Here is a 19051-nt window from a genome sequence, read left to right as displayed (position 1 = left end):
AACCAGACACTGAGTCTCCCAGAGCCCAGCTGAAAACAGCTGGGCAGGGCAGGTGCATGCCACAGTGCTGGAAGGATGTCTTGCTTAGGGTTTCTATTGCTGTGATAATACACCATGAGCAAAAACAACATGGAGAAGAAAATGTTTATTTTTGTCTACAATTTTATATCAGGCCATCACTGAGAGAAGTCAGGGCAGGAACCCGGAAACAGGAACTAAGGCAGAAGTCATAGAGAAGTGCTACTTACTAACTTGTTCTCAATGACTTAGTCAGCCTGCTTTCTTATAGTATCCAGGACCACCAGCCCAGGGGTGCACTATACACAGTGAGATGGACACTCCCACATCAATCATTACTCAAGAAAAATGCACCCTGGGCTTGTCCACAGGTGAGTTGGGTGAGGGTGTTTTCTCAACTGAGTTTTCCAAATGACTCTAGCTTTTGTCAAGTTGATGCAAAACTAGCCAGCATGCCCATTGTTCAGTTGGGTTGGGTTGGGTTGGGTTGGGTTGGGTTGGTTTGGTTTGGTTCGGTTTTAACCATATATGAGTACATTTTTAACATATTCTTTAACGTTGTTTGTTGTTTTGTATTCTCATCCTTAAATTTATCTTTACTTCATTTTACTATATTTTATACTATGTTTACTTCATCTATGTTTTCTTAGGTATGCTGTATATGACTATATGTGGGAATGTACACATCAGCTGCGGTACCCAAGGAAACGAGAGGAGTTTATCAGCTCTCCTGGAGCCGGAGCTGAGGAGTTCGTAAGCTTCTGGACATGGGTCCTAACACCAAATTGCAGAATCATCTCTCCAGCTCTCATCATTTTTTATTTTCATAAGAACTTTTAGCTGGGTATGGTAGCTCATATGTTTAATTCCTGCACTCAGGAGGCAGAGACAGATAGATCTCTATGAGTTGGGGGACAGTCTGGTCTATATATTGAGCTCCAGACCAGCCAAGGCTACAGAATGTGACTTTCTCTCAAAAAAATCAATTAAAGGCTTCCTCTTCCTCCTTCTCTTCCTAACATTGTTCTCAAACATTCTATCTCAGTTCTGTTTCTTTGACCCCCATTCTCACCTTGACCTATTCCCCTTCGCTGTGTCTCCCTCTTGCATCTCATTTATGCTCATTCCCACATTGAACTTCATTTTAAGATTCCAACATTTGCTGTGTTCTTATTCTTGGTTACAGTTGGTGAGTTTGTGTGTTATCATTTCTTTTCTATGTAATTTTATGTCTTGTTGAATTTTGTGTGATTTCTATCACACCAAGTTCTTTTTCTCCTTGAGAAAGAGTAGGAATTGAGTCCTCAACAGTGGTCTGCTTTGTTAGAAGATCCCCATCAAAATGCCAACTCAATTCTTCATAGAGTTAGAAAGAGCAATTTGCAAATTCATTTGGAATAACTAAAAACCCAGGATAGTGAAAACTATTCTTAACAATAAAAGAACTTCTGAGGGAATCAGCATCCCTGACCTCAAGCAGTATTACAGAACAATAGTGACAAAAACTGTATGGTATTAGTACAGAGACAAGAAGGTAAATCAAAGGAATAGAGTTGAAGACACAGAAATGAACCCACACACCTGTGGTCGCTTGATCTTTGACAAAGAAGCTAAAATCATCCAGTGCAAAAAAAGACAGCATTTTCAACAAATGGTGCTGGCTCAACTGGAGGACAGCATATAGAAGAATGACAATCAATCCATTCTTATCTCCTTGTACAAAGCTCAAGTCCAAGTGGATTAAGGACCTCCACATAAAACCAGATACACTGAAATTAATAGAAGAGAGAGTGGTGAAGAGTCTGAAACACATGGGCACTGGAGAAATTTTTCTGAAAAGAATACCAATGGTTTATGCTTTAAGATTAAGAATGGACAAATGGGACTTCATAAAATTGCAAAGCTTCTATAAGGAAAAGGACACTGTCATTAGAAAAAACAGCAACCAACAGATTGAGAAAAAAATCTTTACCAATCCTATCTCAGATAGAACACTAATATCCAATATATACAAAGAACTCAAGAAGTTAGACTCTAGATAATCAAAAAACCTATTAAAAATGGGATACAGTGCTCTAAGATCAAGAATCGACAAATGGGATCTCATAAAACTGCAAAGCTTCTGTAAGGCACAGGACACTGTGGTTAGGACAAAACGGCAACCAACAGATTGGGAAAAGATATTTACCAATCCTACGACAGATAGAGGCCTTATATCCAAAATATACTAAGAACTCAAGAGGTTAGACCGCAGGGAGACAAATAACCCTATTAAAAAATGGGGTTCAGAGCTAAACAAAGAATTCACAGCTGAGGAATGCCGAATGGCCGAGAAACACCTAAAGAAATGTTCAACATCTTTAGTCATAAGGGAAATGCAAATCAAAACAACCCTGAGATTTCACCTCACACCAGTGAGAATGGCTAAGATCAAAAACTCAGGTGACAGCAGATGCTGGCGAGGATGTGGAGAAAGAGGAACACTCCTCCATTGTTGGTGGGATTGCAGACTGGTACAACCATTCTGGAAATCAGTCTGGAGTTTCCTCAGAAAATTGGACATAGTATTTACTACCTGAAGACCCAGCTATACCTCACCTAGGCATACACCCAAAAGATGCCCCCATAATATAACAAGGACACATGCTCCACTATGTTCATAGCCTTATTTATAATAGCCAGAAGCTAGAAAAAACCCAGATGCCCTGCCGGCCCGCAGCAGCTCTCTGCCCCCAGACCCTGTGAGAGAGAGACCCAACCGCCTGGTCAGGTGGGCACTCCTGAGGCTGCAGAGCAGAAGAGACCACCAACACTGCTCACCCCTGCCCACATCCCTGGCCCAAGAGGAAACTGTATAAGGCCTCTGGGCTCCCGTGGGGGAGGGCCCAGGAGCGGCAGGACCCCTGTGCCTGAGACACCGCCTGAACCTGAAGGAAACAGACCGGATAAACAGTTCTCTGCACCCAAATCCCGTGGGAGGGAGAGCTGAAACTTCAGAGAGGCAGACAAGCCTGGGAAACCAGAAGAGACTGCTCTCTGCACACACATCTCGGACGCCAGAGGAAAAAGCCAAAGACCATCTGGAACCCTGGTGCACTGAATCTCCCGGAAACGTCGGCACAGGTCTTCCTGGTTGCTGCCGCTGCAGAGATCCCGTGGGTAGCACCCCACGAGCGAATTTGAGCCTTGGGACCACAGGTAAGACCAACTTTTCTGCTGCAAGAAAGCTGCCTAGTGAACTCAAGACACAGGCCCACAGGAACAGCTGAAGACCTGTAGAGAGGAAAAACTACACGCCCGAAAGCAGAACACTCTGTCCCCATAACTGACTGAAAGAGAGGAAAACAGGTCTACAGCACTCCTGACACACAGGCTTATAGGACAGTCTAGCCACTGTCAGAAATAGCAGAACAAAGTAACACTAGAGATAATCTGATGGCGAGAGGCAAGCGCAGGAACCCAAGCAACAGAAACCAAGACTACATGGCACCATCGGAGCCCAATTCTCCCATCAAAACAAACATGGAATATCCAAACACACCAGAAAAGCAAGATCTAGTTCCAAAATCATTTCTGATCATGATGCTGGAGGACATCCAGAAAGACGTGAAGAACTCCCTTAGAGAACAAGTAGAAGCCTACAGAGAGGAATCTCAAAAATGCCTGAAAGAATCGCAAAAATCCCTGAAAGAATTTCAGGAAAACATAAATAAACAAGTAGAAGCCCATAGAGAGGAGACACAAAAATCCCTGAAAGAATTCCAGGAAAACATAAATAAACAAGTAGAAGCCCATAGAGAGCAGACACAAAAATCCCTGAAAGAATTCCAGGAAAACACAATCAAACAGTTGAAGGAATTAAAAATGAAATAGAAGCAATCAAGAAAGAACACATGGAAACAACCCTGGATATAGAAAACCAAAAGAAGAGACAAGGAGCTGTAGATACAAGCTTCACCAACAGAATACAAGAGATGGAAGAGAGAATCTCAGGAGCAGAAGATTCCATAGAAATCATTGACTCAACTGTTAAAGATAATGTAAAGCGGAAAAAGCTACTGGTCCAAAACATACAGGAAATCCAGGACTCAATGAGAAGATCAAACCTAAGGATAATAGGTATAGAAGAGAGTGAAGACTCCCAGCTCAAAGGACCAGTAAATATCTTCAACAAAATCATAGAAGAAAACTTCCCTAACCTAAAAAAAGAGATACCCATAGACATACAAGAAGCCTACAGAACTCCAAATAGATTGGACCAGAAAAGAAACACCTCCCGTCACATAATAGTCAAAACACCAAATGCACAAAACAAAGAAAGAATATTAAAAGCAGTAAGGGAAAAAGGTCAAGTAACATATAAAGGGAGACCTATCAGAATCACACCAGACTTCTCACCAGAAACTATGAAGGCCAGAAGATCCTGGACTGATGTCATACAGACCCTAAGAGAACACAAATGCCAGCCCAGGTTACTGTATCCAGCAAAACTCTCAATTAACATTGATGGAGAAACCAAGATATTCCATGACAAAACCAAATTTACACAATATCTTTCCACAAATCCAGCACTACAAAGGATAATAAATGGTAAAGCCCAACATAAGGAGGCAAGCTATACCCTAGAAGAAGCAAGAAACTAATCGTCTTGGCAACAAAACAAAGAGAATGAAAGCACACAAACATAACATCACATCCAAATATGAATATAACGGGAAGCAATAATCACTATTCCTTAATATCTCTCAATATCAATGGCCTCAACTCCCCAATAAAAAGACATAGATTAACAAACTGGATACGCAACGAGGACCCTGCATTCTGCTGCCTACAGGAAACACACCTCAGAGACAAAGACAGACACTACCTCAGAGTGAAAGGCTGGAAAACAACTTTCCAAGCAAATGGTCAGAAGAAGCAAGCTGGAGTAGCCATTCTAATATCAAATAAAATCAATTTCCAACTAAAAGTCATCAAAAAAGATAAGGAAGGACACTTCATATTCATCAAAGGAAAAATCCACCAAGATGAACTCTCAATCCTAAATATCTATGCCCCAAATACAAGGGCACCTACATACGTAAAAGAAACCTTACTAAAGCTCAAAGCACACATTGCACCTCACACAATAATAGTGGGAGATTTCAACACACCACTCTCATCAATGGACAGATCATGGAAACAGAAATTAAACAGTGATGTCGACAGACTAAGAGAAGTCATGAGCCAAATGGACTTAACGGATATTTGTAGAACATTCTATCCTAAAGCAAAAGGATATACCTTCTTCTCAGCTCCTCATGGTACTTTCTCCAAAATTGAGCATATAATTGGTCAAAAAACGAGCCTCAACAGGTACAGAAAGATAGAAATAATCCCATGCGTGCTATTGGACCACCACAGCCTAAAACTGGTCTTCAATAACAATAAGGGAAGAATGCCCACATATACGTGGAAATTGAACAATGCTCTACTCAATGATAACCTGGTCAAGGAAGAAATAAAGAAAGAAATTAAAAACTTTTTAGAATTTAATGAAAATGAAGATACAACATCCCCAAACTTATGGGACACAATGAAAGCTGTGCTAAGAGGAAAACTCATAGCGCTGAGTGCCTGCAGAAAGAAACAGGAAAGAGCATATGTCAGCAGCTTGACAGCACACCTAAAAGCTCTAGAACAAAAAGAAGCAAATACACCCAGGAGGAGTAGAAGGCAGGAAATAATCAAACTCAGAGCGGAAATCAACCAAGTAGAAACAAAAAGGACCATAGAAAGAATCAACAGAACCAAAAGTTGGTTCTTTGAGAGAATCAACAAGATAGATAAACCCTTAGCCAGACTAACGAGAGGACACAGAGAGTGCGTCCAAATTAACAAAATCAGAAATGAAAAGGGAGACATAACTACAGATTCAGAGGAAAATCAAAAAATCATCAGATCTTACTATAAAAACCTATATTCAACAAAACTTGAAAATCTTCAGGAAATGGACAATTTCCTAGACAGATACCAGGTATCGAAGTTAAATCAGGAACAGATAAACCAGTTAAACAACCCCATAACTCCTAAGGAAATAGAAGCAGTCATTAAAGGTCTCCCAACCAAAAAGAGCCCAGGTCCAGACGGGTTTAGTGCAGAATTCTATCAAACCTTCATAGAAGACCTCATACCAATACTATCCAAACTATTCCACAAAATTGAAACAGATGGAGCACTACCGAATTCCTTCTACGAAGCCACAATTACTCTTATACCTAAACCACACAAAGACACAACAAAGAAAGAGAACTTCAGACCAATTTCCCTTATGAATATCGATGCAAAAATACTCAATAAAATTCTGGCAAACCGAATTCAAGAGCACATCAAAACAATCATCCACCATGATCAAGTAGGCTTCATCCCAGGCATGCAGGGATGGTTTAATATACGGAAAACCATCAACGTGATCCATTATATAAACAAACTGAAAGAACAGAACCACATGATCATTTCATTAGATGCTGAGAAAGCATTTGACAAAATTCAACACCCCTTCATGATAAAAGTCCTGGAAAGAATAGGAATTCAAGGCCCATACCTAAACATAGTAAAAGCCATATACAGCAAACCAGTTGCTAACATTAAACTAAATGGAGAGAAACTTGAAGCAATCCCACTAAAATCAGGGACTAGACAAGGCTGCCCACTCTCTCCCTACTTATTCAATATAGTTCTTGAAGTTCTAGCCAGAGCAATCAGACAACAAAAGGAGATCAAGGGGATACATATCGGAAAAGAAGAGGTCAAAATATCACTATTTGCAGATGACATGATAGTATATTTAAGTGATCCCAAAAGTTCCACCAGAGAACTACTAAAGCTGATAAACAACTTCAGCAAAGTGGCTGGGTATAAAATTAACTCAAATAAATCAGTTGCCTTCCTCTATACAAAAGAGAAACAAGCCGAGAAAGAAATTAGGGAAACGACACCCTTCATAATAGACCCAAATAATATAAAGTACCTCGGTGTGACTTTAACCAAGCAAGTAAAAGATCTGTACAATAAGAACTTCAAGACACTGAGGAAAGAAATTGAAGAAGACCTCAGAAGATGGAAAGATCTCCCATGCTCATGGATTGGCAGGATTAACATAGTAAAAATGGCCATTTTACCAAAAGCAATCTACAGATTCAATGCAATCCCCATCAAAATACCAATCCAATTCTTCAAAGAGTTAGACAGAACAATTTGCAAATTCATCTGGAATAACAAAAAACCCAGGATAGCTAAAGCTATCCTCAACAATAAAAGGACTTCAGGGGGAATCACTATCCCTGAACTCAAGCAGTATTACAGAGCAATAGTGATAAAAACTGCATGGTATTGGTACAGAGACAGACAGATAGACCAATGGAATAGAATTGAAGACCCAGAAATGAACCCACACACCTATGGCCACTTTGATTTTTGACAAAGGAGCCAAAACCATCCAATGGAAAAAAGATAGCATTTTCAGCAAATGGTGCTGGTTCAACTGGAGGTCAACATGTAGAAGAATGCAGATCGATCCATGCTTATCACCCTGTACAAAGCTTAAGTCCAAGTGGATCAAGGACCTCCACATCAAACCAGACACACTCAAACTAATAGAAGAAAAACTAGGGAAGCATCTGGTACACATGGGCACTGGAAAAAATTTCCTGAACAAAACACCAATGGCTTATGCTCTAAGATCAAGAATCGACAAATGGGATCTCATAAAACTGCAAAGCTTCTGTAAGGCAAAGGACACTGTGGTTAGGACAAAACGGCAACCAACAGATTGGGAAAAGATCTTTACCAATCCTACAACAGATAGAGGCCTTATATCCAAAATATACAAAGAACTCAAGAAGTTAGACCGCAGGGAAACAAATAACCCAATTAAAAAATGGGGTTTGGAGCTAAACAAAGAATTCACAGCTGAGGAATGCCGAATGGCTGAGAAACACCTAAAGAAATGTTCAACATCTTTAGTCATAAGGGAAATGCAAATCAAAACAACCCTGAGATTTCACCTCACACCAGTGAGAATGGCTAAGATCAAAAACTCAGGTGACAGCAGATGCTGGCGAGGATGTGGAGAAAGAGGAACACTCCTCCATTGTTGGTGGGATTGCAGACTGGTACAACCATTCTGGAAATCAGTCTGGAGGTTCCTCAGAAAATTGGACATTGAACTGCCTGAGGATCCAGCTATACCTCTCTTGGGCATATACCCAAAAGATGCCTCAACATATAAAAGAGACACGTGATCCACTATGTTCATCGCAGCCTTATTTATAATAGCCAGAAAATGGAAAGAACCCAGATGCCCTTCAACAGAGGAATGGATATGGAAAATGTGGTACATCTACACAATGGAATATTACTCAGCTATCAAAAACAACGAGTTTATGAAATTCGTAGGCAAATGGTTGGAACTGGAAAATATCATCCTGAGTGAGCTAACCCAATCACAGAAAGACATACATGGTATGCACTCATTGATAAGTGGCTATTAGCCCAAATGCTTGAATTACCCTAGATCCCTAGAACAAACGAAACTCAAGACGGATGATCAAAATGTGAATGCTTCACTCCTTCTTTAAATGAGGAAAAAGAATACCCTTGGCTGGGAAGGGAGAGGCAAAGATTAAAACAGAGACTGAAGGAACACCCATTCAGAGCCTGCCCCACATGTGGCCCATGCATATACAGCCATCCAATTAGACAAGATGGATGAAGCAAAGAAGTGCAGACCGACAGGAGCCGGATGTAGATCGCTCCTGAGAGACACAGCCAGAATACAGCAAATACAGAGGCGAATGCCAGCAGCAAACCACTGAACTGAGAATAGGTCCCCCGTTGAAGGAATCAGAGAAAGAACTGGAAGAGCTTGAAGGGGCTCGAGACCCCAAAAGTACAACAATGCCAAGCAACCAGAGCTTCCAGGGACTAAGCCACTACCTAAAGACTATACATAGACTGACCCTGGACTCTGACCCCATAGGTAGCAATGAATATCCTAGTAAGAGCACCAGTGGAAGGGGAAGCCCTGGGTCCTGCTAAGACTGAACCCCCAGTGAACTAGACTATGGGGGGAGGGCGGCAATGGGGGGAGGGTTGGGAAGGGGACACCCATAAGGAAGGGGAGGGGGCAGGGGGATGTTTGCCCGGAAACCGGGAAAGGGAATAACACTTGAAATGTATATAAGAAATACTCAAGTCAATAATAAATAAATAAATAAATAAATAAATAAATAAATAAATAAATAAATAAATAAATAAAACCCAGATGCCCTTCAACAGAGGAATGGATTCAGAAAAGGTGGTACATTTACACAGTGGAATATTACTCAGCTATTAAAAACAATGACTACATGAAATTCATAGACAAATGGATGGAAGTAGAAAATATCATCCTGAGTGAGGTAACCCAGTCACAAAAGAACACACATAGTATGCACTCACTGATAAGTGGATATTAGCCCAAAAGTTCGGGATACCCAAGATACAATCCACAGACCACATGAAGCTCAAGAAGGAAAACCAAAGTGTGGATGCTTCGGTCCTTCTTAGAAGGGGGAACAAAATACTCAAGGGAGGAAATATGGAGACAAAGTATGGAACAGAGACTGAAGGAAAGGCCATCCAGAGACTGCCCTACCTGAGGGATATATCCCATATACAGATACCAGACCCAATCACTATTGCAGATGCCAAGAAGTACTTGCTGACAGGAACCTGATATAGCTGTTTCCTGACAGAGTCTGACAAATACAGAGGCAGACGCTTGCAGCCAATAATTGGACTGAGAATGGGGTCCCCCAATGGAGGAGTTAGAAAAAGGACTGAAGGAGCTGAAGGTGTTTGCAACCCATAGGAAGAACATTATCAACCAACCAGATACCCCAGAGCTTCCAGGGACTAAACCAACCAAAGAGTACACATGGAGGGACCCAGAGCTTCAGCCACATATGTAGCAGAGGATGACCTTGTCAGATATCAATATGAGGAGAGGCCCTTGTTCTTGGGTAGGCTCGATGCCCCTGTGTAGGGAAATCCCAGGGCAGGGATGTGGGAGTTGGTGTGTGGGTGGGTGGGGGAGCACCCTCATAGAAGCAGAAGAGAAGATGAGATAGGGGGTTTCCAGAGGGGAAACTAGGAAAGGGAATAATATTTGAAATGTAAATAAATAAAATATCCAATTAAAAAGTAAGACTCCCATTAAAACTGGAAGAGTAGTCCAAACCAATAGATTCACAAATTGTAGCACAGAGGTATAGATAAATGTAATAGAAAGGCAAAATAACTAAAATGCTGTAATTCTTCAACTACTGAGATAAAAGCTATGGATAAATTACAGAGTAATGAGGTAAAAGAAGGAAGTTAGACCTGTGAAGAATGATGGAGACAGACAAGAAAGTCAGCATGGTGGGTGAGAAAATCAGCATCAGCTGGAACATCAGAACACCAATGAGAAACCCAAGTTCAGAGCGAAAATTAGATAACAATGGAGTGGAGCAAAGAATGAGCCGTTGAAGAACACCTCCAAAGGATTAGACAAGCAGAACAGAGACCACTGAAAACTTCAAGTTCAAGGGCACACCCATGCTTCAATAAAGAAAAAATAAATTGGGGTTGGGGATTTAGCTCAGTGGTAGAGCGCTTGCCTAGCAAGCACAAGGCCCTGGGTTCAGTCCTCAGCTCCGGAAAAAAAAAAAAAGAAAAAAGAAATGAACATGGTCACAGTCTCCAAGGAGATGTGAAAACCAAGCCTAAGAATTCATGAGATAGAAGGAATTGAGATTTAAAATAAATTAAATAATTACACACAGTATCTGTTCAATTGTAGCAGAAAATTCCTTCATGTAAGGAAAGGGACAGACATCCAAACATGAGAGGCATTTACAAGGCCGGTAGATATGAACAGAAGAGCCTCTCCAAACCATGTTAGAGACACAAAGACACCAAACAATGGAACAATATTAACAGATATAAGGGGAAATGCCAACTCCAGTAAGAGGCAAACACGTCTGTTTAAACCAAAGCCCTAAACAGACACTCTAAAAGTCAGGAAACCCCTGAAACTAAATAACCACAGTGATGTTAATATTTTTAATGTTTTACTTAAAATAGAATTATCTCATAACCCTAGCACAGGATTCCCCTCTTTTTCCCTCGTAAAAACCACTCCTGCTGAGCCACCTGCTGCTGCTTCTGCCTGATTCAGATTCAGCCACCCTGACTCTATGTTGCTTAATAAAAGATCTTTTTTTGTTGACAATTGGTGTTTTGCTGAAGTCAGTGCCTAACCAGGGGCCCAGAAGGGGACACCCAGTGGTGCACGAGTCCCTTCATTAGACTCTCTCCTAAGATCTATGACCTCACTAGCCCTGGCATTGGCTAGGTTATGTTCCCTCCTGCTGAGTGGACCTTAAGTTTAGCTGTGTAGCTGTTGGTTACAACCTACATGGGAGTGCCACTTAATGTACCTTACTGAAATCTTGTTACACTGGTCATTGGTGTGCTTCATAGGTGTCACATCTCAGTAGACTATTAATTGGCAGCTTGTACAGACAGCATGGAGGCTAAAATGCAGAGAAGAGGCTGTAAGCTTAGATAGGACTCCAATAATCAAGTCCTGTGGCCTAAATGTGCTGTGTTTTCAGCAACAGGGGCTTACCTACAACTTTTGAGAGGCAACCAAGGACAACGGCAATGGCCTATATTGTTTTGGAAGTCACCTAGAGTACCCTGAACCACTCAAAAAGAGGTTTCTGGTGCCTCACACTAGGTTTTTATTAGTCCATGGTTCTTGTGGAGAGTATTGTCAACCCACGTGTTATAACTTCCTTTAAGATATAGTTTTAGGGGGCTGGGGATTTAGCTCAGTGGTAAAGCGCTTACCTAGGAAGCGCAAGGCCCTGGATTCGGTCCCCAGCTCCGAAAAAAAGAACCAAAAAAAAAAAGATATAGTTTTAGGCAAATATAGCATATGATGCTCTGAAGTTTTATCAAACAACTTTAGTGTTAACTGTCCTTCGTCCTTCATTGTCTTTCTGTATTGACCCCCCTCCTTCCTGTCCAGTTGGAGCCTCCTTCCAGTTTCTTTGTTTCCAGACTCATTCTCAACTCAGACTCAGACTCAACTGTATCCTGCTATTTCCCTCAACAGCACTACTCCCTTGCCACCACCCACAGTGCCTCACACTTTCCTAGTTCCTGTGGCTAGTCCATGTTGCATGCTCACATCTGAAGTTTGGAGGCTAGAAACCCCAGGTGAGAGAGAATACATAGCATTTCTCTTTCTGGGTCTCGGTTACCTCATTCAATATAATCTTTTCTAGGTCCATCCATTTACCTGCAAATACCATAATTTTATTTTTATTTACAGCAGAACAGTATTCCACTTTGTATCCTTAACACACATTTTCGTCACTCATTTCATCTATTGAAGGACAATTTAGGTTGCTCCCATTCCTGGATCTTGGGAATAGGGTGACAATGACCATTGCTGAGTACGTATCTGCAGAGCGGATGTCAAGTCCTTTGAGCATATTCCAAAGAATGGTAGAGCTGGATCATATCATAGATTTCTTTGTAGCTTTTTGAGGATTCTCCATACTGATTTCTATAGTGGCCACACCAATTTTCATTCCCACCAACAGTGACTAAGGGTTCCTCTTTCCCTACAATGTAACCAGAATTTCCTGTCCTTTATTTTGCTGATCTTAGCCATTCCAACTTGAGTAAGACAGCTGGGATTCACTCATGATCTTCTAGCTCCAATGGGCTTGGGAACATCCACTTGTAATCTGCCCTCCAACGCACACAGAGCTTGCCTCATAGGCTCAAGACCCATGCCATAGCTGTTTCTGTCCTTTGTGGTCATCCACCTCATCATACTGGCATCTCAAAAAATTCTAGCAACTGGACTGAATCTCCACCAGTAGCCTGTATTAGACTGTCTTCAGAGACACTAATCCTGCCACATAGCACCAAGCCTCAACTTCTTTCTATGATATGGTTCTCATGCTGCCAAAGAAAAGACCATCTGAGGAGGCTTTTATACATTATCAAGTCTAGAAGCCAGCATGTTATGCAGCCTTAACCCTACCCTCCTTCCAGACCACAGATTCTGTGTTCTGACCCTGAAGAAATGCTCCCCAGAGATTTTGCCTCAAAGATGCTGGTCTCTTTTTATTGCAGCTGATTCCTCCACACCATCTAACCAGAATCAATTGTCCTACTAAAGCAAAATCTCAACTCAGTAATTCTAATCACAGCTGATTCTCCTGGTCTAGCTGACCACAGATTCTTACTTCAAAATATTACATAAATAGCCTGGCAGAGTCTTTGCTTCCCTCTAAAATCTTCCAAACCAGGCTCCACTGTCTATATCCTTTCAGCATCCCTAGTTTCCAAGCTCCCACCACAGCCTACTAAGCCCTGAGTACTCAATGATTTTCTAGCCCCAAAATTCAAATTCCATCTACAAGTACCCCAAAAACAATAGGAGCAGATCTGTCCCACTCTCTGGTACCAACTCTTTGTTCTAATATGGTTTTACTGCTATGATAAAACACCATGACCAAAGGAACCTTGGAGGTGGGGGCTGTAAACACCTTATAGCTTACAATCTATCATGAAGGGAAGTCAAGGCAGGGACTCAAGCAGGAACTTGGAGGCAGGAGCTTAAGTGCAGACTATGAAGAAACACTGCTTACTGGCTTCCTCTCCATGGCTTCTTTAGCCTGCTTTATTATACACCCCAGGATCACCTGACCAGAAGTGGCACTGCCCACATCAATCATTAATCAAGAAATGTCTCTATAGACTGCCTACAAGTAGACCTCATATCAAGGGCTTATGGCATGGTCTAAGATAATGATGACATCACCCAAAGCATTCTACAGATGCAATGTCATCCCTATCTAAACCTAAGCAGGTTCTTGGAAAGTTGGAATGTTAATCCTAGTATTCTTGTAGAGATGAGGATTCCCAAAGACCCACAACCATATGAGCAGCTAGATGCCTGCATTCTCATTTCAAAACTTAACAGCAGAGCTACATGAACCAAAGCACTGAAGCTAAACACAGACCAGTGGAGCAGAAATAACAGTAGAGAAATCATCACATACACACACACACACACACACACACACACACACACACACACACACACACTCATAGTCATCAAATTTCTTAAAGGGCTATGACCATTTGTGTAGAAAGAACAATGTCATAAACAAAGTTCTGGAGAAACTGAATATCCATGTGGAATATGTGGATTAAGTCCTCCCCACACCAGAAACAAAGTGACTGAAGACCCGCTAAGTCCTGGACACAGTGCTAAGGGACAGCAGAAAACAGGCAGCCAAGCCACAGGGCTTTGGGCTTGTGATGTCAGATTTTAAATGTGACACCAAAGCACAAGCACAAAGCAGAAAACAGAGGTTGAGATGAAACAAACTTGAACCTGTGTGCACAAAAGGATCAAAGCTGTATGTACAAAAGGAGCTCATCATGGGAAAAAACACACAGGACGGAGTTACAGGACATGTGTTAACAAGGGTCTCATGGGGGTTGGGGATTTAGCTCACTGGTCGAGCGCTTGCCTAGCAAGCGCAAGGCCCTGGGTTCGGTCCCCAGCTCCGAAAAAAAGAAAAAAGAAAAAAAAAAAAACAAGGGTCTCATGTACAAATGTACAGAACCATTGACACCACTCAAAACACACTAGCTACCTATTTCTCAAATCTATGAGAGCTGAGCAGACATTAATCCAAAGATGAACAAGGGTGAACAAACTTGAAAATCTAGAAAAGATGAGAAGGAGACCAAGGATCCTGAGTCAGAGGACATGAGTCCTGAGTTACTTGTCCAGCTTTCCATGGTCATCACAGCACAGACCCCAGATCCCAGACCCTGACCACATCAAGTCACACCCTGCCAGTCCATAACCTGACTCACTTTCCCCTGAAAAAATTAGTGAAGCATTCTGGTCATGGCCACATCAATGTCCAGATCTAATGAACAAGAGATCAGTAATTTGTTGCCACAAAGTGGAAAGCCTGCTTCTACTGAGTCCTAACCAAACTAAGAGCTCCCAGATGTGTACACCACACCACCACACACTAACTCCTGGAAAACCATGTGATCCATGAGCAAACCAGATCAGCCTGCAGATGGTGCCCCAGGTCAGTCCTCACTGAACCTTCAGGGAACCCTCCCAGGGGTGCTTACCATCCACCAGCCAGATCTCCATGGGTCCTTTGGACAAACACTGGAGTGAAGCAACTGAGGTCAGGGAAAGCTCCATGCAGTCACTGGGTGATATGACCTGACAACTGCCACTTGGTCCCAAGAAAGAATGGATACAGGACCATTGTCCTTAGTCTTAACACAGAGGACCACAGAGTAAGTGCTGGAATCTATGGACCAATGACCTTGATCTCCTTTTCTGCCTTCCCTTAAGCCTCAGACTCCATGTGGATTCTGAGAACACACCTTCTGGTCATTTGGTTTCTAGGGAATCACAGCCATCTGTATTCTAGAAAAGGTAATGAGCACAACTTTCAGGGGACACATCAGAGTTTCCCATAACTACTTCTTGGTGGCAAAGTGGATTGTTTTCCATTACAAATATTGGGTAAGGATTCTATTGACACTACTGTGAAGCAGGTATCTCAGGCTCCTTTCTTCATATCCATATACACAATATGAAGACTAAAATACTCAGCATGGGTGCTCCTACCTGTGCATACAATCTGGGTGTAGGTCAGAAGGTCACATTGCTCTAGGAAGTTCACATCAATCAGGCAATGTAAAATGTCAGACTCTGTTCCCTGGCACGTAAGGTACTTCCGTTCATGATACCCATTGGTTCCATGGTGGGCTCTGGACCATTGCAGAGCAGTGCCACATTCCAGCTGTCTGCACACAACGCCAGCCTCCTTCTCATGCAAGTCACATCTCAGGGAGAAATTGGAAATCCCAGTGGCCTGTGCAATCCCAGCACAAGGACTGCTGCCATCAACCAGCCCCATTTGTCGTGTGGTACCACCTGGCAGCAGAGAAGAGAAACTGAGTCTTGTTATCCTAAACCTAGGGCAAACACAGGGATAGGGATAGGCACTGACTACCCCACATTGAGTCATTGTCCAAGGTGCTCCTGAACGTGTTCCCATCCTTTGCTGTTTTCTAGGGTAGCAAATCCCATCCTTCTAGGCGGAATGAGCCAGGACTCCTGTCTCCTACACCATGTGGCCAAAGTCTTGGCCTTATGCATTCTGAAAACGGGAATGTTTTCTCTAGTAGTCACTATTAACAAGGGAAGTAGCTAACTTTTTAAAACGTAAAGATATTATTTAAAGTTACTGGGAAAGTGTCTATAGAAGATGAAAACCCAGCCCTTTTAAGACTCCGAGCATAATGTATGTTCATACAGGCCAGACCCTTCCCTGGACATTTGACCCAATACTTCCATGACCAAGACAGAGAAAGGAGTCCCAAGTACTGAGGAGTTCAGGGTCTCCATCTAACCTACCAGTGCAGATAATCGCAGCCACACACTGGCATTGGCAGCCACTGACAGGACCCCAGGACCCCAGGAGGCACTCCGAGAAGGTGGCTTCCTCACCACGGCACTGGGCATCATATAGCCAAGGTTGCTTCATTTCTTCAGGTGTCAAAATGTACCGGAGCATAGTCTTCACAGAGCCGCAGCCGAGCTCTCTGCAGATCACTGAAGCCTCCAGCTCGCCCAGGCCATCCCCACACATAAGGCTCCACTGCCCATGATATTGCAAGTGTACTTGGCCTTCACATTTATTATCACCACCCAGGAAATTCACGAAGTTCCCAAGAGCCATATCTTCAGGAATAAAAACAAAACAAAAAACAACAAAAGTAAATAAATATAGGGATGACAGTCTGTATTTCATTTGGAATGCTTTACAGACACCTCATCTTCAGCTGGGCATGGTGCCACCTGCCTTTAATCCCAGTATTCAGGAGGTAGAGGCAGTCCAATCTCTGAGTTCAAAGCCAGTCTGGTTGACAGAGCAAGTGCCAGGACATCCAGGGCTTCACAAAGAAACCTTGTCAAGAAAATGGAGGAGGAGGAGAAGGAAGAGAAAGAAGAAGAGGAGGACAGGGAGGAAATCTCATCTTCACTATTCATCCTAATCCCTCCCTTTTTTCAGATTTCTCAATAGTAAATACTCTGCATTGTTACAGAATCCAAATGGTTGCCTTGATGATGTCAAAGTTAGAAGGAAACAACACATACAAAGTGAGGCATCAACATCACCAGCACTGTGCCACCCCTGAGCACAGTCAAGTATGTATTATATACCTGTGTCCCTGGTACCTAAGACCTTCACACAAGAACACACACTCACCAGGAAGGAGAGTACAGCAGGCCAGCAACAGTAGATGCCACAGCTTGAGAGAAGACAGTGCCATCACAGGTCTCCTTGTAAGTACAGTTCCCAAGGCTGATGGCCTCAGAACAGGTACCTGTCTCTGCCTTCAGGAAGAAAGTGAACTCACACTCAGGGTGGCAGTATTTTGGAGCCAGAGCCCTTCAGCACCATAGGCTCCTCCCCCACATGAGAGCTGTCATCTCTCACCCAAAGCAAGCACTCACCCACTGTGCCAGAGCCCAGACAGGGCCAGCACTGTGGGGCTTCCTGCAGCTGGTGCCCAAAGCTGTACCAGGTGTGGAGAGTAAGGAGTCTCCTCCCAGAAAGGCCTATATGTCTGTAGCTGCCAAGGTCAGTGTCAGAAAAGGCATTAAAGACCTTCTGCCTCAAACAGAAAATCTAGCTAAAGACCAGAACTCTTCCATGGTCATTCATTGCTGTCAATAGACAGAGTTGGCAATTTAATCCCAATGCTTTCAATATGTTTGTCCTTGACCCAGTTATAGGAAGAATGTCTCTCTGAGGAGATAGGCCTAACTACTGACCACACAAGCAAGTTCACATTACCAGGGTAATAGACAAACTAAAGAATGTGTAGACAAGAGGACATGATGTCATCATTGTTCAAGTGTCTACTTATTGATAAGCCTTTATGAGTAGCTGATTGTCAAATGGAAAATATGTGATGCATACTGGCCAACTTTGCTCATCTGGCTGAAGTTTGCATTACTGCCAACAAAGTTCTCAATGAATCTACACTACATATTTCAAGAGTTCATTTATAAGAGGTAGAGTGTGGGATAATTTTTAGTTTCTTTTTATGCCTTGTCTACTTACATAGGTTCTTTTTTGTTTTTATTTTTCTCTCATCCATTGCATCCCTACCAGTTTCTCTCCCTCCACTCCTCCCAATACCCCCACATCCATATTCCCCAGACCCACTCCTTTTTCACTTCCCTTCAGAAGAAAGCAGGTTAGATTCTCAAATGAGCATCAGTTGTGTAAACAAAATAGTCTCAATAAATAAAACATATACCCACAATGAAATATACAGGGTCAAGGAGAGAATAAAAAATCAAGTATCCTTAATGTAAAATTATTAAGAATGGCAAGGTGGAGGAAGAGCTCACCAGACCACACCCTACCTGAGAAACTATTGGTGACTGATCACTACTGGAAGAGGGATTGATTTTTTTCTCTTTGTAGGTATGGCCACTGATAGGTGGCTCATACTCCAGTTGATGGCCTCAATCTGTGGACATAGTGGCAGCCCTAACTAGACTGAAAGGGTTAAAATAAAATAAAAGAAAGCATGAAATTAGGAGAGAAGAGCATTTGGGAGAATCTGGAGGTTATTGGAAAGGCAGAAAATGGATATGACCAAAATATATTGTGTATATATATATATATATATATATATATATATATATATATATATATATATTAACTCCTCAAAGAACAATTCGTTTTTGAAAAAAGAATGACACTTTTGCAGAAATTATCATGTTTTCAAAAAAATCACAATTTCCACCCCATATTGTTGAATGGAAAACAGTTGAATACATAACTGTGCATTATATAAGCTCAAAAGATGC

At 42.1% G+C, this 19051-nt stretch overlaps 1 protein-coding gene across 1 annotated transcript in view; it reads right to left on the bottom strand.

The window, feature by feature from the left end:
* The window catches only part of LOC120093064 (scavenger receptor cysteine-rich domain-containing protein SCART1-like), a 97156-nt gene extending 79578 nt beyond the window's left edge, over nt 1-17578 (bottom strand). The window contains exons 1-3 of the mRNA XM_063281021.1: nt 17433-17578; nt 16577-16903; nt 15785-16093 (exon numbers count right to left, since the gene is read on the bottom strand). Of these exons, the coding sequence (XP_063137091.1) occupies nt 15785-16093; nt 16577-16903; nt 17433-17496 (700 nt within the window). The 5' untranslated portion in view covers nt 17497-17578. The remainder of the gene's footprint in view (nt 1-15784; nt 16094-16576; nt 16904-17432) is intronic.
* Nucleotides 17579-19051: the final 1473 nt, after the last annotated feature.

Source organism: Rattus norvegicus, chromosome 1, assembly GCF_036323735.1.
Source record: "Rattus norvegicus strain BN/NHsdMcwi chromosome 1, GRCr8, whole genome shotgun sequence".
In the NCBI taxonomy this organism is placed as follows: domain Eukaryota; kingdom Metazoa; phylum Chordata; class Mammalia; order Rodentia; family Muridae; genus Rattus; species Rattus norvegicus.
This window is presented reverse-complemented; position numbering and strand designations above follow the sequence as displayed.